This window comes from Oryzias latipes, chromosome 2 (genome assembly GCF_053564925.1).
Source record: "Oryzias latipes strain Hd-rR chromosome 2, Olatipes_Hd-rR_3.1".
NCBI classification, from domain to species: Eukaryota; Metazoa; Chordata; class Actinopteri; order Beloniformes; family Adrianichthyidae; genus Oryzias; species Oryzias latipes.
This window is the reverse complement of record NC_136238.1, coordinates 3,839,004-3,861,443: the sequence shown is the minus strand read 5'-3', so window position 1 is coordinate 3,861,443 and position 22,440 is coordinate 3,839,004. Positions and strand designations below refer to the sequence as shown.

Genomic DNA, 22,440 nt, shown 5'->3' with positions numbered 1-22,440 from the left:
TGAGTAAAGTCAGCCTGCCCACTTCTCACAACAACACAGATGAAAATAGCACCTAGCAAGCTACACAAGCGCACACCATACAACACAACAAAGAATCACTTGGAGGCAGAATTAGGAACAAAGAGCATTTTCTGTCAATTCCTCTTCTGTCAGAGTACCCCATCCTATATCAAAGACCTCATAGTCCCTTACCATCCAATCAGAACACTTCACTCACTAAATGCAGGACTGCTTGTGGTTCCTAGAATGAGTAAAAGTACAGTTGGAGGTAGAGCGTTCAGCCACCAAGCCCCTGTTTTCTGGAATAAACTCCCAGCTCATGGAAGAGAGGCCGACTCAGTTTCTTCTACATTCAAAGTTAGACTGAAAACATTCCTCTGTGGACAGGATTATTGTCAGACTAGATCTACATGAGAACCTCTGAAAAAAGAGAAAAAGGAGCCTCAGAGTCTCAGCAGCAGCATACGGTAAGGTGGGAATGGGGGGGGTCAGTCATCACTCTGTAGTCATGTCATCAGTCAGTCATCTGGACTCATCATATTGATGTGAACACAACTGAAACATGGAGTCTGACCTCAGAGTCTGCAGTCTGCAGTCTGGACTCTCCAGAAAACCACACAGATGAAGAACTCCTGGATCCTGCAGGTTCTGGTTCCTGCTCAGGTCCAGTTCTGTCAGATTGGACGGGTTTTTCTTCAGAGCTGAGCCCAGACCTTTACAGCCGATCTCTGACAAACTGCAGCCCCTCAACCTGCAATGAGACAGAAAAGTGTGTTCAGGAGCAGTGATGCAGCTGGAGGTCCAGGAACTTGGTCCATTCAGTCAGGTGGGACCCGCCCTGATGAGACACTGACAGATGACATTTTCAGGAGAGATTTTGGATGAAAAGTTATGACCACCTGGAAATGAAAATGAATTATGCATGGGGGGGGGGGGGGCTGTTTAGCAATTTCTTTAATGACTTTGACCCAAAAACATGAACAAAGCTCTTTCCAGTCACTTTCACATTCAGACACTGATGGTGGCTCTGCTGCTGAATCCCTTCCACCAGAGTGAGGGTGGGGTTTAGTGTCTACAAATAAATATAATTCTGTCACTAAAAGTCAGCAAAAGAAAAAAATAAACAGTCGTGTATCCCTTGGAGTCAAAATTACAATTTCCACATGAGAAAAAACATAAAGTTCAGCTACTTTACCCACTAACACACGGGGTCGAGAACCTATGGCTCGCGAGCCATAAATGGCTCTTTTGATGGTCCCATCTGGTCCGCAGACAAATCTTTAATTATAACCTCTTTTTATCATTAGACCAGTCATTCTCGGGTGCGATGTGATGCCAGAGGGGCGTGCAGTAGTAGCGGTGCTTGCAGAAAAAAAATCTGCGCCAGCACTTACAGTTTACTATTATCTATTATTTCACAGAGTTTTTACCAGCCTGAAACCTGTGAATTGCCGTGCCTGCAACTGTGCACTCTTGCCTCTGAGAAAAGAGCGCGCAGTTGCAGGGAAGGGATGTGTGAGAAGAAAGCGGGGGGGGGGGGGGGAGTGGCCACATTGTAACTTAAAACACACAACCCGTCACTCACTGCAGTGTGAGGGTGCGTTTGGCTCCACGTCTGCATGTGAGCAGTCTGTCTCACATCTAAAGAACATTCAGACCTACGATTACGTTTAACGGATGGAAGTCTCAACGCCTGCATGAAGCTGAAACTCACCACGTATCAACTGGACTAGACCATCAGCAAAACTACCACACAGTACCAGAATCACATTAATGCTAAGAAATAGTCATCATTTATCAGCAACAGCATAACAATGTTATTAAAAAACTATCCACAGACTTATTGTACTTTAAAAGTGCTGAAATTACATAATTGCACACATTTACTTGTATATTTAGTTTTAAACATATTGTAACGGACTGAGTTTAACTGGGTGGCTGTTGTTGGGTAGCGTTATAAATTCCAGAGTTCATTGAACGCATCATGCAAAGATCTGATTGGCCCTCAGTTCTGTCGCTCAGCCTGTCGTTGGGGAGTTTGGACCAATGGGGTTCAGCCATGGGCCGAATAATGGAAATAGGAGGGCTCTTGCAGCAGTGAGGGAATATAAAGTTGGGAGAAGCGCTCTCTCGTCTCGGCGGGAGAGATTCAGGAGTTGCTGAATTAATTGTACGGCGTTTGTTGCGGTCTACAGTAACCAGAATAAAGAACCTTAAAAGAGGTTAAGTATCCGTGCCTCAGTGTGGGAAAGGGACATTACATTACTGTATGGCCCTTTTAAAATTACATTGTTCGTTTGTGGCTCTCTCGACCAAACAGGTTCCTGACCCCTGCTCTAATACATGACAGAAAACTATGGACTCATTAACATTACAGAATTTTTGACGTCCATATGTGACACATCAGAACACCGTTCTGGACGTGCGGTTTGTCTGTGATAAAACGTCACTTTTTACATCCGTCTTAGGACAACACAAGATGATGTAAATTATGTTCTACTTTTAAAATGTGCTTAAAAAGCATTTTTTACACCACTGTTCCTGATGATTTGTGACGCCTTTTGCTTGCCATAGACAGACTGAGACACGCGGGGGTGGAACAGGTTAAACCCAAACTTTGTCTGTTCTGACAAATGTCAACAAGTTTAAAAATGAATACTAAGACTGATCACCACTCCAAAAAAAGATTGACTCTGTCCAATTGTGGAAAATGTATATAACTGTATTATAATATAACCATAATGATCAAACTAAGGAAAAAGTAAAAACACATGTTTTTACATGCCATAAAGCATCATGACAGGATGAACAGTAAATGTCAGATCTATTGGAAATGTTTCTGTGTTTCTCTGTATCAGAGTTCACATTTTTGTTGGTGACGGCACAGTTGTTCTGGAGAAAATGTCAAACTGACACTTCATGTCACAAACGTTGCTGACCCCTGGTTTAAACCTTTCTCTGGCCAGGTAGCCCCGCCCCCAGCTTCACTCTAATCCAGCAAAGATTTAGTGAAGCCAAGACCCCCCAAGGGAGACCCACCCCGCGCTCCAAGCAGCCACCCACCCAGCCCACGGTTGGTCCAGGAAGGAGCAAGTCAGAGGCCAGCCGCCCCCGCCCAGGAAAAGGACACCCAGGAGAAGAGGGGGTCCACAAGAGGTGTTGTAAACATGACCTGACCTGGCTCACCCACAGTTGGAGATTCAGCGAGGCCCAGCACTCAGGGGCAAGACCAGAACTCACACCACAGGGACTCGGACACCCCCAGGCTCAGGTGTGATGTGATCCCCAGCTCTTGGTCTGCCAGAAAGCTCAGGGATCCCCCTCCCTGCGTGGAGAGAGGACTGCTGGGCCCTGGAGGCCAGCACCCAGGGACCACGTCTGCTGTTGCCAAGGGCCCAGTACCCCCTACCAGGGATGGGGTAGGGGACAGATGGTCCTAGGTCCCACCTTCCTTGCGAATTGCGTGTGTGTGAGGGTGTGTGTGTGTTTTTGTTGGAGTGTATCTTTTGAGGAGTGAAGGGTGTGTGTAATAAGGGGGTGCAGTTAAAATTGGCAGGTAGGGCGCTAAGGGAACATCTCCTGATTACTCACAGTGATATCCAAGCACATTCCCCCCTACCAAGGGCCATACATGTATACGGTGCAAATAAAACCGAGGGGGGGGGGGGGGGGGGGGGGCTATTCCTTTTTCATATTCCTAAATACTCTGTGTTTTATCAGGATGTTTGGATGAACAAGGAGCTGATATTCTGGTGATGGTGAATGCTTTAGATCAGTCATTTCCAGCAGCACATCTGATCATCTCTCACAGCACACTGGTTGAAAAACACTGTAGAGAATCAACATTTGAATGAAAGCTGACCTGAGAGTCTCCAGTTTACAGTCTGGACTCTCCAGTCCGGCTGACAGTCGCTTCACTCCTGAATCCTGCAGGTTGTTGTTGTAACTCAGGTCCAGAAGTCTGAGTCTGGAGGACTGAGAGCTGAGAACTGAGGACAGAGCTGCACAGCTTCTCTCTGACAGATTACAGTTAGCCAGTCTGCAGAAAACAAAGACAGACAGCAGTTATTGAATCTTTCATGTTTCCATCAGATTCATTTGTTCACTGAAGGTGATTTTCACGAGAGTTCTTACCGAGCTTTGTTGGAGGCTTTGACCACTGGCAGCAGCCTCAGAAGAGCCTCCTCTGAAGGAGAGTATTTCTGCAGGTCAAACTCTTCCAGATTTTCTTCTGATGACAGTAGGATGAAGACCAGAGCAGACAACTGAGCAGGAGACAGTTTTTCTGTGGAGAGACGTCCTGACCTCAGAAACTGTTGGATCTCCTCCACTAGAGATCCATCATTCAGTTCATTCAGACAGTGGAACAGGTTGATGCTTCTCTCTGCAGACAGATCCTCACTGATCTTCTTCTTGATGAACTGGACTGTTTCCTGATTGGTCTGTGAGCTACTTCCTGTCTGAGTCAGCAGACCTCGTAGGAGACTCTGATTGGTCTGCAGTGAAAGACCCAGGAGGAAGCGGAGGAACAAGTCCAGGTGTCCGTTTGGACTCTGTAAGGCCTTCTCCACAGCACTCTGGTAGAACTGGACTGGACTGCTCTGTTTAGGCAGAGGGTTCTGTTTCAGTTTGAGAATCGTTAAGGTTATTTTCTTCTGTTTTTCCATGAGGTTGAGTCCAGAGGTGATGAAGGTCAGGTGGACATGCAGAGCAGCCAGAAACTCCTGAACACTCAGATGGATGAAGCAGAAGACCTTGTCCTGGTACAGGCCTCTCTCCTCTCTAAAGACCTGTGTGAACACTCCTGAGTACACTGAGGCTGCTCTGATATCGATGCCACACTCTGTCAGGTCGGATTCATAGAAGATCAGGTTTCCTTTCTGCAGCTGCTCAAAAGCCAGTTTTCCCAGAGACTCCATCATCTTCCTGCTCTCTGGACTCCAGTGAGGATCTGTCTCAGCTCCTCCATCATACTTGACCTTCTTGACTTTGGCCTGAACCACCAGGAAGTGGATGTACATCTCAGTCAGGCTCTTGGGCAGCTCTCCTCTTCCTCTGCTCTTCAGCAGATCCTCCAGAACTGTAGCAGTGATCCAGCAGAAGACTGGGATGTGGCACATGATGTGGAGGCTTCTGGATCTCTGGATGTGGGAGATGATCCTGCTGGCCCGCTCTTCATCTCTGAACCTCTTCCTGAAGTACTCCTCCTTCTGTGGATCATTGAACCCTCTGACCTCTGTCACCATGTCAACATATCCTGGAGGGATCTGATTGGCTGCTGCAGGTCGTGTGGTTATCCAGAGGAGAGCAGAGGGAAGCAGGTTCCCCCTGATGAGGTTTGTCAGCAGATCAGCCACTGAGGTGGACTTTCTAGGGTCCTTCAGGATCCGAGTCTTGTGGAAGTCCAGAGGAAGTCGCCACTCATCCAGACCATCAAAGATGAAGAGGACCTGGAAGTCTTCAAAGCTGCAGATTCCTGCTTGTTTGGTTTCAGGGAAGAAGTGATGAACAAGTTCCACCAAGCTGAACTTCTCCTCTTTCAGCACATTCAGCTGTCTGAAAGTGAATGGAAATGTGAAGTGGAGGTTCTGGTGGGCTTTGCCTTCAGCCCAGTCCAGAGTGAACTTCTGTGTTAAGACTGTTTTCCCGATGCCAGCCACTCCCGTAGTCATCACGGTTCTGATTGGTTCTGGTCTTCCAGCTGGGAGTTGGAAGAGCTCTTCTTGTCTGATGCTTGTTTCTGCTCTGTCTGCTTTCCTGGATGCTGCTTCAATCTGTCTGACCTCATGTTCTTCATTCAGCTCTCCTCTTCCTCCCTCTGTGATGAAGAGCTCTGTGTAGATCTCATTCAGAAGGGTTGGGCTTCCTGCTTTAGCCATCCCCTCAAACACACACTGGAACTTCTTCTTCAGACCAGATTGGACTTCATGTCGACAAACTGCAGCAGCAGATCCTGAATGAAGACAACAAACAGTAAATCAAGTCTCTGCAGCCCTGAATGATGAGGGTTTGAATCCCTGTTGAGACATCAGGAAATCTTCATTTCTCAGCAGCTGAAACCTTCAGAGAAATCCTCTTACTGCTCTGCAGTCCATCAGCCAGCTCCTCCTGCTTCATTCTCCTCAGGAAGTTCACTGTGATCTTCATCACTGACTCTCTGCTGCTCCTCTGCTCTTCATCTTCAGCCTCCAGCTCCTCCTCTTCCTCCCTGTGACTCAGAAGCTTCTGGATCTTCTTCAGCTCCTTCTTGACAAAAGTGACAATGTTGTCCTCCAGCAGCTGCAACAGAATTCCAGATGAATGAGCCAATCAGAGTGAAGTCATGGAGCCAAACATCAGCTCCATTTTGGACACTCTGACAATCCACTGGTCTGCAAAGTGCAGCATGGAGACGACTGTGGACAGAATGATGGGAAAGTAGTTGTTCATGTACAGACCAGAAAGATGGAGTCCAGCTGTGTTTGATGCTGCTGGACAGACGGACCACTGGGAGTCTCTGAGCTCTGCTGGTCCAGTCTGTGGAGAATCAGCAGCAATCAGCTCCATTCTCTCTGTACTGGTAGGTTGAAACCAAACTAACTAGAGTCATGTCACAGCTAGAATGTTCTAGTTCACAGTTCAGATGGAGAACAGCAAACCAATGGATCATATCAACACCTCTCTGTCCATGTCTACAGAGTCACTGAAGTGTCTAGACTGTCTTGGAGCCAAAGGCTGGATTCATGTCTCTGCTGCCCCCATGTCTGGATTCTGAGCAGTTTTCCTAAAGAGGCAGTCCATCCACAGAGGACTCTGTGACCACAGCCCTCCATGATGCTCTGTCCCACCTAGAGCTAGAGGAGAGCTAACAGGGATGCTCTTTGTGGACTGTAACTCAGCGTTTAACACCATCCTCCCTAACAAACCAATGGAGACACTTGTGGACTTCTGGTTACTCCAGTTATAGCGAGATGCCCGAGTCCAGAGAACTCTCTCCCAGGAGAACAGAGGAGCAGAAAAGTGGCTTCAGTACGGTGTTTGTGCTCCGGGGACGGCTTTGGATGCAGAAATGATGTTTCAAGCATTCCTGTGAAACCGTGGAAACAATCCCCAAAAGTCCCAAACGTCTGCCTGGCTGCGAAGTATTTATTTTCTCCTTTTGCAGGTTTCCAATACATACAGTCCAAACGATTAACTGCCTGCTCAACCAAACGGTTGAGCAAACTTTGAGTCACCATATTTTTATCAGAGAACTTTCTAACTTAACTCAAACTGATTTAGCTATCTCAACCAATTGGTAGAAGCATGCAAAGCTAAAGAAAACCAACAGATGGCACTGTGTCAGTCAGTGGCTGCTTGCCCAACGTCTTTGACAAGCAAGTCACAACTTGAAAATGATCATACACACTTTCTTCCTTTTTATGAAAATTTGAAAAGTAGGAATATTTTTCTTACTTGGAATTTCTAGTAAAGGCGTTAATCAACAGAAATATGTTCCTAGATAAACAAAAATAAACACATTCTGTTTGTAATAATCTTTTTAAAACATGCTCTACCAAAAGGTTGATTTGTCACTTAATGGTATAAGTAGCAAAATCAAGCCAATGTTAAATAAAGGGACTGTTTGTCATAAAATCAGTTAAAACAACCTTCTAAATCATCCATTACTAAAGAAATATTCATCAAAACATCATAAATAATAATTTAAAATACATAATACTGTATAATTTTGTCTATTTTTGAGTTTATATCAGCTGGTGTGTAATTAAATAAAAAAAATAAAAAATCAAGATTATTACAGCCAATTCACTTAAAACTAAACAAAAAAAAGCTGCAATAATAATATTACCATCATTTACAAAACTTTCTATCATTTTCTTTTGTTTTGCAACTAGTAGATAGACACTAAAACATTCTACAGTGCAAGACCACGACAAAGCCCACATGAATCAGATGCAGATCTGTATTACAGTGACGATGACCCAACAGAGGATCCTGATTATCAGTCCACACATGCAAAGGGCATTGGTGACAGTTCTTTTGAATCCATGGATGAAGAAGAATCTCTTTCAACAAGTAGATGATCTACACTGCCACCTCATAAGAAAAACGGAAAAAGCAAACACATGCCATTCTACCCCACCAAGAATAGCCTGTCTCCTCCAATTTTGTTGGAGGATACAGGCTATTTTCCTGACTCAATATCCCCCTCTAACCCAAGCAAAACCATAAGAAGAATATAGAAGGATGAGGACATTGAGGAATTCAAGGTTCCAGAATCAAGATTTGAGCCTCCTGAGGATGTACACACACCCTTCCAATACTTCTAAATGCTTTTCACTGATGAAATGATTGCGCATATTGCTAATCATACAAATCTACAAAGCTAAATAGATCTCTTTGATATGCTGGTGCACCTGTACAAGACCTGTACAGCTAAATCTAGGTGACGGTACAGTCCCCTGTTTGGATACATCATCGACTTGTGTGTCACTAATTCCTGGCTGGTCTACAAGAGGGACATCCTGAAGCAAAAACCAGTGTTACTCAAAAGGTTCTGCCTGGCTGTTGCACACAGTTTAAATAAGATCAACAAGCAAGCAACCAAAGTTGGCTGACCATCGTTGAGCTCTCTACCACAGATGTGGAAAGGCCACACAACAAGACCATCACGACCAAAACAACAGTGTGCACTACGACACCATGGTACAGCGCCTCTTCATTCTGACAAGCTGGGACGATGAAACCTCGGTCCAAATAGGTCAAGATGTCAGAAATATGTTTTTCTATGCTTCATTCCAAACCAAGAACGTTTTATGAAATACCATCAACAGTCAATATCCAAAATCGTTGTAGTGTCAAACAACTTCCAGGAAATATAGGTCAAAATTTGCTTTGTTTTAAAAAGGTTCAATGTTTAAGGCATGATAAAAAGAATGGAGACAAATGCCCTTAATACTGAGTGTTAATAATGTGTAAATAAATTGGTTTACATGATTTTTTTCAAATATTTGTTGTATCTGTATGAAATTTTGCACTTTTACCATTAAAGGACATCTCAACCGTTTGGTAGAGGTCATTATTTAAAAAACTAAAAGGTCCGTTAAAAAAAACTAAACAGATTGTGGTCATTACTTACCTAAAGCAATAAGAAATGCAAACAAATAATTTTTTGAAAGCTTTTTTCTTGGTAGGGTAGTTAAAGGGTTAATATTCCAGCAGTGACAGACCTCCAAACTACTCAAGTAACGCAGTCAACAAATTATGTGATCACCGCAGCTCACCCCACTTCCTCATCCATTCACATGCTTTGGCAGCGAGTAATTGAGCACCTTTCAAACTTCATGCCACACACGCCCCCAGTGACACACCCACAACCTGGCTGATGATGCAGCACTTCACCTGTGCCACCTTCATTATGGCTCCTACAAAGTCTCAGCAGGACGTGCAGTCTGGGGGGCAGCTGAGCCGGTGCCTCACCTGTAAACGATCCTCACCATTGTGACCAATTAATAAAATCAAAATGTGTCACTACTGTAATCTGATCTCTAAATGTAATTTATTTGAATAACTTTTAATCATCACCTCAACATTGTCCTGTTTAACATTTCAGACCTAATATTCTATGTAGATGACACCGATGTGTTTTTGTTAGTGTTTGGTCCAAATGTCTCATTTAATGCAATAGATGAAGGCAATAAACCTTCATTTAGATACTTTTAGAAATGAGTTGAAACTACATTAAAGTTCAGTAAATAAACAGAAAACCTGGAAAACTGCCAGAATCCTCTCACAGCAAATGAAAAAAAAACATGAAAAGATACATCTACTGATTACAAGATTCAGGATTGATTTTAGTAAAGAATTCTGTTAGTGTGGTTGTAGAACAATGTCTGATTTAGATTGGTTATGTTTTAGAGAAACTGGATTCCTCAGGACTTGTGTCAGATTCCAGTTATTTCTTTGACCTTTGTGAGCTTTTCTCTCAGTAACTTAAGGAGACCAACTATTTTGTCCACGTCTGGACTTGTCTAAATGTTTTATTGTCCTTAGAGCAGATTAGGTTTTATGTTAAGGTCCTCTACAAGACTTTGAATCTGGTTTTGTTGTCAGGTCATGAATGAAGGAAACATTGAGTCCTCTGAACCTCATTACACAGACAAAAGCTGTTTAGCTCTGATTATTGATGTTAACTAGCAATGATCAATAGTTACACTAAAACCTTCATCATTTAACCCTTTCATGCCGTATGTCACTAATTCACAAAATACTCTGAAATCCAGGACTCTACTTCCTTTAGTATCAAATTGAATGGAAAAAACACCAAAGAATATTTTTATATAATTAGAAATAATGTCAGGCATGAAATGATTAAATGTTGAATTCACTTCCAGATATGTTACGTCTGCTATAACTTTGTTTAGTTCATCATGATGTAATGGGAGGCACCTGGGGGGTCACTATACCCATATGGCTGCAGAGGGTATGAAAAGGAAGTTGATTTGAAGGAGGGTCTAAGGGCAGAGATGTCCAGTTTAGTTTAGTCAGTTTGTTATTTCAATTTAGTATTTTCCTATTGAATTCTACGCATTTATGATCCTTTTGATTTTATGTTTTACTTTTTCAATAACTGATACGAAGCGCATCGACATGACTGTTGTTGTGAATTTGGGCTATATAAATATAATTGAATTGAATTGAATGTGAGGTTGCCATGTTGCTAGTTTCCTGTGAGAAAGCTGGTTAGCTCACGGAGCAGCTTTAGTTGTTTCAAGCCTAGAGTGTAGATCACAGCAGAGGTAGATCCTGTTTTTACTGGGGGTTTTACGGACTGGGCAGGAGGTTTTGCGACGCACCAGGGTTTGAATACTGTGCCCTGCTGTCCAGGGGGGTATTCCAGAATACATCCAGTAGGTTGTCCGCTCCTCACGGGAATCACTCGGCATGATTGATGCAGGAGCGGACTACTTCTTTTCTATTTGGTTTGTCATTTTTGTTAAAGTCATTTTCCTCAGTTTATACTGGACATTATTTCTTTATTAGTGCAATTTCTGACCGAGTGTGCTGTGCATCACAGTTTTCTTGCATGTTTTAATTTTTTTATTAATGGTTTTGCATTGATTGGGATTTTCTTTTCTGCACGTTTGCTGTGGTGTAATCAGGACGGTACTACAAATAATGATGATCTGTGTTAATAAAACTTTGACTTTCTTCACGGCTGTTATCATTTTTGCTCAGTGCAACAGTAGCCGCAGTTACATGTGTAAAATATCTTGATCGGATCAAAGGTCAGATTAGAATTCAAGCGTGTACATGGGCCCAGATTAAGAGAAAAAAACAGAAAATATTCTTTAAGAAAGAAGCAGGAACCACAGTAGGGGACATTTCCAGGGCCTTTATTTTGAAGGAGAGACTTTCAGATCAGCAGGATTCTGCTGGTTTGGTCCAATTTCCATCAAGTCATTCTTCAGATTGACTCATTCATTTTCAGCCTCAGTTTCTCTCCTCGTGGATCAACTCTTTGTATTCATAGAACAATATTGATCAGTAGAACATCAATGTTGAACTGAGACTGTTGAAAAATGAAATTCTAAGTAACAGATTGATTAGACTGCAATGGAAGTCTTGATGTCATTTATGGACAAGTAGAATGTGAAGTTCAGCTTTAAACAGGGTTCATACTGTCATGAAAACCTGGAAAAGTTCTGAAAGTGTAATTTCTAGATCCTTGAAAAGTTTGACAACAATGAAATCTTCAGTAAAGTTCTGGAAAAGTCATAAAATGTTCATATTTTGGATACAAAAACCTAAAAATAAAGTAGTTTAACATGATATTTGAAGTGAAATTGTGGCAGGTGTTCAACCTGGAACTATCAGTGATGAGAGTTTCTGTTGGTGTAAAGCAGGTGGAACTTTCATCAGTTCAGCGCGTGACGCTTTCTACTTGCTGTTCATGGATTGTGGAAAGCTCCAAAATGCCAATCAAATGTAGCTTTAACAACAAGTGGCTTTTCAAAGAGAACCGTGAACTGTTTATTTTATTTGAGACTCAATCCAGATGAAAATATGGGAACAAAACAGCAAAGTCTGTGGGTGACCTGCTGGACGCTCACGTTGTGGGTGTGGTCAACTTTGTCAGACTTGGAGAAATCAGCCACACTATGAAACCAAAGTCAGACATTTTCACCAAGAAAATCTAGCAAAGCAGAGAAAACTGGAACTTTTCTCCTGATTTAGAAGATACTTCAACGCAGTAACCAGATGTTTTCTGGGAGCAGAAGTGATGGACATTCTCCAAAAACTCTCAGACTTTCTGCTCCCTCTCCCATCCACCATCACCTGGATTATTGTTCACGTTGGGACTAATGACACCACACTGCAGCAGTCAGAGGTAACAAAACTGGATTTTCTGGACCTCTCTCTTTTTAAAAGCACTGGGAAAACTGTCTTCATTTCTGGACCCATCCCCACACTCTCCAGGATCCACTAGATCCAGCAGGATCCTCTCCTTGAACACCTGGCTGCTGTCTGCCTCTTATAAGTTCAGGTTTGGTTTGATTGACAATTTTAATCTTTTTTGGAACCACCCCTCTTTTTATCAACCCAACGGTCTTCACCCCAGTCCCCTCAGAACCAACATTTTAACTGCTAACATCCAACACACTGTGCATTGTTTGAAAGAGGACTGACTATTAACTTTCAATACCCCCCCAGAACCAATATCTGCAGTATTACAACCAAGCTCTGTCCCCTCCTTTAGACCCCCCAGGCAGATAACCCACAAACCATCACCACCACATGTCACACTCACCATCCCCTCTGTTATATCCACACGACCTGTTTACCCTCAGAAACGTAACAGGAACTCCAATAATCTTAAAACATGCACATCCAGAACTCATCCAGTCACCACCAACCCAATCAGAGCAATAAATCAACTGAACTGAATCTGGCACTATTAAACGTTCAATCACTTTCAAACAAATCGTTTCTTATTCATGACTTTATTTTAGAAAACAATCTTAATGGCCTGTTTTTAATAGAGACTTGGAATTCTGGTGCACCAATCTCTCTGTCAGAGGCAACACCCCCCCCCCCCCTTTTTACCTTCACAAATAAGGACAGAAAACAAGGCCGGGGTGGTGGGACTGCTGCCATTTTATCTGCAAGCATTGGCTTTAAAGACACCGTGTTCAATGAATATTCCTCGTTTGAATATCAGGCCATTGTATTTAATAATCCCGTCATGTTGTGTTTGATAGTGTACAGACCTCCTAAATATAATTCAGCTTTGATTTCTGATTTTTATGAACTACTTTCTGTAGTATACATAGATTTTAGTTAAATAATGGTTCTAGGTGATTTTAATTTACACATTGATGACCATTCAGGAGTTCATGTCCATGATTTTATGAACATTTTAACAGTTATGGATTTTGTTCAACATGTGAAGGTTCCCACCCACAACAGAGGTCACACTCTGGATCTCTTTATTACTTACGGCCTGAAAGCCTCAGTGACTTCTGTTGTGGATGTGGACATTTCAGACCATTCATGTCTGTTTTTTAAGGTGCATGACTGCATAATTGAGAAACTCCCTGAGAGAACCATTAGAAGGCGCCGTCTACATCCTGAAGTGGCTGCAAACTTTCTCACATTTGGAAAATCAGCAACCAACTCTTCCATATCCATCATTGGACTTAACAATACAGCATTTCAGTAATAAACTCACTGGAATTCTGGACAAAAATCACCCCATTTAAACTACAAACTGTTAAAGAGAAAGTTCCACCTCCCTGGAGAACAGAAGATTTTAAGAAACTTAAAAGAAAACAAGAAGGGCAGAACGACATTGGCGAAAAACTAAACTCACAGGACATTATCAAATTTTTAAAAACACTAATACATTACAATAACTATATTAAAAGGCAAGGCAAGACTACTTTTCAAAGTTCATAGCAGAAAACCAGTCAAAGCCAAAAATCCTCTTTGCCACAATTGATAAAATAATCAATCCAACCTCTGGCCCACCATCCACCTTTGACAGTAAAACCTGTGAGGAGTTTGCAGTCCACTTCACCACTAAGATAGATGACATTAGATCATCTATCCTACAGGAGAGGGATCAACGACCCTGTGTTGACCTTTCTACTGTACGTCCTCCTATCAGTGAGAGAACGCTCGACAGTTTTGTCTTGATTGATGCTGCAGCACTCAGAGAAGTGATGTGTTCTCTTGATCCCATCCCCACCTCACTTTTTAAGTCAGTTTTCACATCGTGTGAGGAGGAATTACTAAACATGTTGAACTGCTCTCTTCAGACTGGAGTCTTCCCTTAAACCCTAAAAACTGCTTTAGTGAGGCCCAGTCTGAAGAAGAGTGGTTTAGATATATCCGATCTAAACAACTACCGGCCGGTATCCAACCTGTCATTTTTAAGCAAAATTTTAGAAAAGCTTGTTTTTACTCAGCTGAATGATTTTATTAACGAAAATAACATTTTTGAAAAGTTTCAGTCTGGTTTTAGATGTCACCACTCAACAGAGATGGCACTTGTCAGGGTCTTAAATGATCTCAGGTCCAATGCGGACATGAAGAAAGTTTCTGTTTAGTCTGACTGGACCTGAGTTCAGCCTTTGACACAGTTGACCATTCAATCCTTTTAAATAGACTTCATGACATGGTTGGAATTACCGGGACAGCTTTTAGTTGGTTTAAATCCTACCTCACAAACAGAGATTTTATTGTTAATTTAAATGATTTCTCATCTGAAAGGCATAAACTGACTTGTGGGGTGCCTCAAGGCTCCATCCTGGGTCCCACACTTTTTAATCTTTACATGCTTCCACTTGGTGATGTCATCAGGAGACACGGCATTACCCTTCATAGCTATGCTGATGACACTCAACTATATGTAGCCGTTTCTCCTGATGACACTGGACCCCTGGATAACCTTTAAAACTGTATTTTAGATATTAAAATGTGGATGGGAGAGAACTTTTTGCAGCTCAATCAGGACAAATTTAGTCATGGTTATCGGTTCTGAAGCTGAGAGAGATAAGGTCCAATTGTATCTGTCAACCCACTTTATGAACATATGTGATACAGTAGAGAACTTCATGTGATTATAGATACAGATCTTAGCTTTGACTAACATGTGAATCAAGTACCGCAATTTCCGGACTACAAGCCGCTACATTTTTCTGCGCTTGCAGCCCTGCGGTTTATTCTGTGACGCGGCTAATTTATAGATTTAATTGGCGGCCGCCATGACTGTACTTTCGGACTCAGGGCATGAGTTGAATACTATGTCCAACTACAAGCAACAAGCCATTTGTTTTTCTACACACCTCTAAGCAGCCAAATAGCATGGACCTGACTTCAGGTCTTAGACACTTCAGTCATGGTTCAACAAAAAGAAACATGCATGCCCGGCCGCATCCCAGAATCCTTAGGTGCCATTAGACCCAACGTGCACGTGACCGCCACTACAATATGATGCAGCTTTCAAGTTAGAAGCAATCGTTAAAATCAGCATGAAAAAAAATCCACCATCACCAACGGGTTTGGAAAAGCCGGTCAGCTGCGTGACGGAGAGAACAGCGCATGCTCAGAAGTGAATTTACCTCTGAGTCATAGTGACACTAGTCCATCTATTAGCAGCTCCGTAATATACAAGATGATCTTTAAACCAGTGGTCCCCAACCTTTTTGTCACCGCGGACCGGTACAACTCAAGGCACGTTTACCACGGACCGGTGTGTGTCTGTGTGTGTGTGTGGGGGGGGGGTGTTGAAGTGCAACGCAAGACACGTTTACCGTGGACTGGGGGTGGCATTTTCTCTTTAGTAATAATAATAACAATAATAATAATGAACGTAAATCCACTGTGTAATCATGTGCAACATTATTAGCGGTGTCCTCGTAATGTTACACCAACAACAGAACATCACATGAACAACATCAGAGTGTATCACGTGATGTTTGGTGTCGCGACTTTGACGTGCGTTAAGTGTAACGGATGTAACAGAGAGAATCCGGTCACTTTTCAAAATAAACGTTTTTTTTCGAAGAAAAAAAAACAATAAAATGGAAATTATTTTTTCTTTCTGTGTGTCCTGGTGCCCAAATTGGTTGGGGACCACTGGTTTAAACGTGCTTTTATTATTGTTATGTTATGGTTATTATGAAGCGCCTGTTCGCTCATTTTATTTTTAATCTGTGTGGTCAGTGCTTTTTTCTGGCAGAACGAAGCCGGAAGTATGGTTAGGTGAAGGCTAACAGGCGCTAACAACATTTAGCCTGGATGAACATGACTCAATGCGGGGAAAGCTTCAATCTGCAGCTTGGCTGAACGTAAATATGTGGGAATAACATCAGCTTTTATTTGGTTGGGACACGACTGGATAAACAAAAAGACGTGATTGTTTTTTTAGCGGTTTCTGAGGACTGAGCGGGATTTTGCATTGAAAAGCTCACAGCCTCCGTGTGAGCTGGAGACATGTTCTCCTGCTGCTCGTTCACATTGAGCTGCGGTGCCGATGGAAGTCTGAAGGCTCCCACACGTAACAACTCATCCGCCCCTCATCCACAAAAAGAACAGTATTAAGTCAGATTGCTCTGCACAGACACGATTCACTCCGTCCACCGGCGCAATGGGGGCGCGCGTATCGCGCTGAGGCGCGCGTTTTTCAGTTGCTGCTGCTTTCTTTTACTGGTATTTTTTTAACCAGCCCTGTTACTACCGTAATGTTGCCGCGACGCAAGCGGAAGGAGAGCTGTTCTTCCGTTCGCCCCTGGATCCACTACTGATCCTTGCTCATTCTTTAAACACTGACAACGGTGTGGGGAGCCGGGGATTAGACCCGCCTTTAGCCCCTAAGACTCATGGGGAATGGGGAATCACGGATGTAAATTTCCTCATCATAACTGAGGGATATAATGTTGATTATATGGTTACTGTTTGTGATTTTATGTACGATACCTAGATTGTCGATAAGTAAAAAAAAAAAACTAAAAAAAAAAATAAAATAAAAAAACCAAAACTGAGGAACTTGTGAACAGAATAGAGGTCCATGCTGTTTGGCAGATATAGGTGTATTCAAACACTACAGTATTATGCAAGATTGAGCCCTCCCACAGTGTATGAATGACTTGCACACAGTTTGGGAGTCAGGACATTGTTTGGCAGGCTGACCATGTTGCCTAGTGTATGCTGCTTGTACTCTGATGCGACTTGTGTGTGTGCAAAAGAAGTTGTGTACGTGAAAATGAGTGGGCGCCGCTTGTAATTGGGTGCGCCCTATAACCCGGAAATTATGGTAACTAAAACTGTATTTTACCATATTAAGAAGATCGTGAGACCCTTTCTCTCTAGAGCCATTACTGAAATCTTAATTCATGCTTTTATTTCATCAAGATTAGATTACTGTAATGCCCTCCTTTCTGGTGTAAAGAAAACCACTCTCAACCGCCTGCAGCTAGTCCAGAACTCTGCTGCTCGTCTTTTAACGAGAACTAGGAAGAGGGAACACATTAGACCATTCTTAAAATCTCTGCACTGGCTCCCTGTCAGCTTCAGGATTGATTTGAAGATTCTTTTAATAGTTTTTAAGACTGTCCATGGTGTTGGTCCTTCTTTTATATTAGACTTGCTTTTAGTTTTTTTTATGCACTAAATCAATTTTTTTATTTTAATCAATATTTTCACATTTTACCTGTTTTGATATTTCTATTTTCTTATTTTATCACTTCTACATCTTAGACTGAGTGTTTTCTCACCCTTGGCTGGGGTCTTAGTGTTCGGGCTCCATGAGATTGTGGCCATGCTTGTCCTCTGGCATCTCTTGTTCCGGCTCCTTTGGGCTGAAGGGCCTGGTGTGCCCATGTTGGTTGCACTGGGCCTGGGGGTTGGGGGTCTCTGGGGCGGGGGCTGCTGGGGATGAGTTGTGCTTGTGCTGCAGATGCTGACACCCCGACCAACAGGAGGACAGGGGGGACGGCGCCTTCTGGGTTCTCTGTTCTTCAGCTCTGTCATTTCTCTTTTATTTGAGCTTGTTTTTGTGTATTTTATTATGAGGGGCTTATTTAATGATTTTATTATATGTGTAGGGATTGGTTTTATTGTATTCTTGTTTTTTTTTTATGGAAAGCACCTTGAGCTGTCTGTTTGACATGAAAGGTGCTTTATAGATAAAATTAATTTGAACTTGAATTTGATTTGGTTGGAATCAGACTGGAGCTGCTGTCAGTCAGAGTCAGCAGTCAACATGTTTTCTTCTCCAACATCTCTGATGTCTCTCAGAGACTCTCAGAAGACTCAACTGAAAAGATCTCATCACACACTTGATGCACCAAGTGAGTCTGATCAGAGAGATCCAGAACTGAACCAGACCTCAAGTCCTTCATCTGAAAACTACAGATCATCTGAACTAGAAGAATCCTTTTACTCTGACAAACACTTACTGTTCCAGTCCTGAAGGGATGTATTTGAAGTCTGGATTTCCATCCTTTGAATAATCACTCCTGTTGGAAACACTGCTGGATCCAGAATCAGATCCTAATCCAGAATCAGATCCGGATCCAAGTTCAGGTCCAGGTCCAGGTTGGTTCCTGTGGAGAATGCAGGTTGCTGGTGTGAGTCCTGAGCTCTGACATGGAGAAGATCATGGACAGTTGGAGATGTTCATCTCACCTCTGAGCTTTGCTCTGGTTGTCATGGTTACCATCTCTGCTTTTAGAGGGAGGGGCTCCCTCCTGTGGCTCCTCCCACTGATCCATGCTGCTGGATTCACTGGATCCACATCAGCTCACACACACCTTCACCTGCAGAGGAAACCCTCCTCATCATCAGAGGAAGCTGCCATCAGCTGCTGCACTTCTGCTCTCCCTCCAGCAGGTGGAGACATGGAGCTGCAGCAGCAACATTTCCAATCAGTCAAAAAAGCTTCTTAGGACAGACTTTTCCAGACTGAAACACTCTGAGAAAAAAGTCCAAACAGAGAACTACAGGCCTGTGAGCCTCAGGAACAAACGCTTTCATTAAAGCAGGTTCTACCACGGAGAACTAGGACCGCCTTAAAAAGAAAACTACACATTTACAAGAATAAAGTTAGACATTTAGGAGACAAAGTGGTCATTCTACACAAAGAAAGTTGGAGAATTATGAGAAAAAAGTCAGAATTGTAGGACTTTATTCTGATAAATGTATTTCTTTGTTATTTTGATGGAGGCTCCAGTTCTCTGTCCTAAAGTTCAAATGACTGAACTAGAAAAACTAGACACACAACTCTGTCCAAAAACACACAAAACACACCATGAGGAAGACAACAACTAAAGTTTAGAGTCTATGAAGACTAACAGCAAAATCATTGAAGATGATCTGAAAAATAGAATTGATAGTTGAAGAAAAGCAGAAAAATCTTTGTTTTCATCCACTAAGGCCTCATGGTCTCTCTGCTCCAAACATTTCTATTCTAGCTTGTTGGTCTGATGGAATCCCAGAGTTCCTGAACATGGAAGGAGGAAATAGGACTCTGTTACCTGGAACTGTAATCTATTACTTTAGGAAGGAGTTCTCCCACAGACTGGATGGAGGAGAACAGGAAGGTTTGGAGTCAGAAATGAAAAAAGCCAACAAGCATCAGCTGATTGTTGTTGAGGTGATGAAGAAGAGTCCTCCATGTTGTTGATCCAACAATGATGAAGCTTTGGAAACAGCAGAGGGAGGAGAGTTTGCAGAGAAAGAAGAAGATCTTCTCCAAACATTCAGAAACAAACAGTCAAGTTAGTGAAGACAAAGTTCCAGAAACAAACTCACTTCAGTTTCTGCAAAGAGATGAAGAGGAAGAAGAGTCTCCCTCACCGTGTCAACGCAGCTGCAGCACTGATCACTGACTCACAACCAGGAAGAGTCCACCTGGATGGAGGCGGGGCAGCACAGGTGGGCGGGGCAGCAGGTGGAGCAGCCTCAACCATAAACCTGCTAGTCACTGGGAGGAGGGGCGGAGCTTCAAGCTGTCAGATTGACAGATAGTTGATGTCAGTGAAGGTCATGTGACCTTCTGCTTTCTGTTCTCCCCCTTCCAGACGTGCATGACCCCCCCTCATCTGTCATCTACTGACACTGAAGCAGAAACTCCTGATGGAGCTGAAGGGAGGGGCCTGACTATTTCCTGGAAACAGCTCCTTCTGATCATCAGTCAGAACAGCCGTTGGAGGCAGAGATTTGATCCCAAAGAAAAGCTCAAAGTGAAAGAATGTGGATCTTCCAGATCTGTCAGAGCTTCCAGGAAAAACTCTGACAGATTCCAACAGAGAGAAAGATGTGAGGAGCAGAAAAACACTTTAGTTTGACACTTTGATGACTGCAGGAAGTTTAGAAAAAGAGTCCCACTGATCTCTCCAAAGCTCCAAATCTCTGTTTTCCCTCCAAGGATCAGGATCTTCAGGTCTGGGTAGGAATGAAGGAACCGATGAGGCGCAGACAAATGTAGAGCTCTGATTGTCGAGTTATCAGTCAGAAAAATGGTCCAACTGTTTATTTGATAGAACTTTTATTTTAACAAAGCTAGAAACTCTTCTTTCAGCAGACTTTTCCAGACTGAAACACCCTTGAAAAGTGCAAACAGAGAACTACAGGCCTGTGAGCCTCAGAAAAAAAGCTGTGTCATTAAAACAGGTTCTACCACGGAGAACTAGAACCCCTTAAAAAGAAAACTACTCATTTACGAGAATAAAGTTAGACATTTCAGAGAAAAGTTGTTATGCAACAAAAATAAAACGGTAGATCTATGAGAGAAAAAATATCATAGTTTACCGAGGAAACAGAGTTGATTGTGTCATTCTACCATAATGCCTTTGGACCTCTGCAGCTACACTGCAGACGGCATAAACGGTGCTGCCAGAAGTCCACTTCCTGTGGGTCAAGAATCTTCTTCTGAAGAGGTCCAGTGTAGCACGGCTTTTTCTCTGCTTTGAATGGAGGACCAAAAGGGAAACTCAGAGAATGAAAGCTGCAAACTCCAAACGTTTTAATAATAATTACTATTATAACTTTACATTTTATTCATAAGGCGCCTTTCTGACCACTCAAGGTCACCGTACAACAAATATACAGTATATATAATACAATGAGCAGTTAAATCATCAACCATCCAAATACACACATGTTTAATATGTAGATCTAAAACATGAAAAAGTTCTTGTTAGAGTGAAAAGGCCGTTTGGAAGGAATGAGTTCTTAGTTTGGATTTGAAATGTTGTGTCAGTGCTATAACTGAAAATACTAAGAAGGAACATTTAAAATGAAATAAGATCTGCAGACATGATTTAGAAAAGATTAAAAAAAAGTAACACAACCTGATCGTCTGTTTACGACAAACTCCACGGTTTCTGTTTGCTTTCATAAATTTCCCCATTCCTCTCATAATTCTATGTTTGTCATTTCAAAACTAACCTCCCCAGAGGGAGGGGGGAGGAAGTGTGGGGGGTATCTGGCACAGAGGAGCGTCTTCCTTGGAAGCTGACAGCGGCCTCTGGAATTGCAGGATTGTCGTCTTTAATTGTTTCCTGTCAATGTCACGTCCATCAAGATGAGAGGATTAGCCTGCAGATTTCTGATGAAGCTGTTTGTTCCCAGAAGTCTGACTTTCTGCAGAAAGGATCAAGTTTCTGTCCTGAAAGGCTTCTTTTCCAGTCAGCTCTACTGCAAACTCAGTTTCTGGATCGTTTTTCATCATTTGGTATCAAATCTGAGGAGTGCCAGTGTAGAACTACCATTCAGTGTTCAGATTTGTGAGAAGTGTTGACATTTAGCCTGTTTATGTTTTTTAAACATGTTGTTTATGCGTCTCTTTTTTAAATTTAACATGCAATTTGAATTGTTGCCATTCTATGCAGATGGCAAGGTGTGAGTGTGAGTCAGGTGTGAGTCCAGACTACAGTCCTCACTTCCCCTACGTGTCGTAGAAGAGTTCACTACCAGCTGTCGCCGCCGCACGACTGCAGGAAAACGTGCGTGAACATTTTCCCTCTATGGCTTTCCTGAGCGGTCTGCGACCTGGAAGCTTCAGGGTCAAATCGTCTGACCTGCAGACGGCGCGTATCCACGGCTTCAGCGCTCACTGCAGGACGCCGCCGCTCAGGCTTGGAGCTGAAACAGGAAGTGAGTCATGTCAGTAAAGGAGAGCACGAGCTCTGCGGGTGGTTTGGCTGCTGGCCAACATTTCCCTCATAGTTTTATGTCACTAATGACAACAATGAATGTAATGGTGATGCTAACAACTATTATTCCTGTTCTCAAACAAAAACACACAGACATGGACACACGAGGAGACCCCCAACCAGCCCCCACCAGTAAAAACTGTTTCTCTGAAGCTTCGTCTACTCACAGCAGTGGTGGAGCACGGCGGTGGAGGGATGATGGTATGGGCTTGTTTTAATGAAAACCTGTCAAAAGTAT

General features: G+C 42.8%; 2 protein-coding genes across 2 annotated transcripts in view; both read right to left on the bottom strand.

Moving 5' to 3' along the window:
- Window positions 1–22,440, bottom strand: part of LOC144982190 (NACHT, LRR and PYD domains-containing protein 12-like) — a 298,037-nt gene that overhangs the window by 20,525 nt on the left and 255,072 nt on the right. The window lies entirely within an intron of this gene.
- LOC144990522 (NLR family CARD domain-containing protein 3-like) lies at window positions 3,218–19,940 on the bottom strand. The gene is made up of 8 exons (XM_078944046.1): window positions 19,798–19,940; window positions 18,673–18,803; window positions 18,444–18,590; window positions 6,438–6,516; window positions 6,081–6,279; window positions 4,135–5,953; window positions 3,882–3,982; window positions 3,218–3,351 (listed from the first exon to the last, which is right to left on the bottom strand). Exons 2-8 carry the CDS (start codon window positions 18,756–18,758, stop codon window positions 3,218–3,220), a joined length of 2,565 nt encoding a protein of 854 aa, XP_078800172.1. The 5' UTR covers window positions 18,759–18,803; window positions 19,798–19,940.

Excerpts from the sequence above, each read along its gene's own strand:
- LOC144990522 (XM_078944046.1), bottom strand. The coding sequence starts at position 18,758 with ATGGATCAGTGGGAGGAGCCACAGGAGGGAGCCCCTCCCTCTAAAAGC. Across the intron at positions 6,517-18,443 it reads ATCCCTTCAGGACTGGAACA|ACTGGACCAGCAGAGCTCAG; the intron begins GTAAGTGTTTGT and ends GATTCTCCACAG. Across the intron at positions 6,280-6,437 it reads AGCTGGACTCCATCTTTCTG|CTGCTGGAGGACAACATTGT; the intron begins GTCTGTACATGA and ends ATTCTGTTGCAG.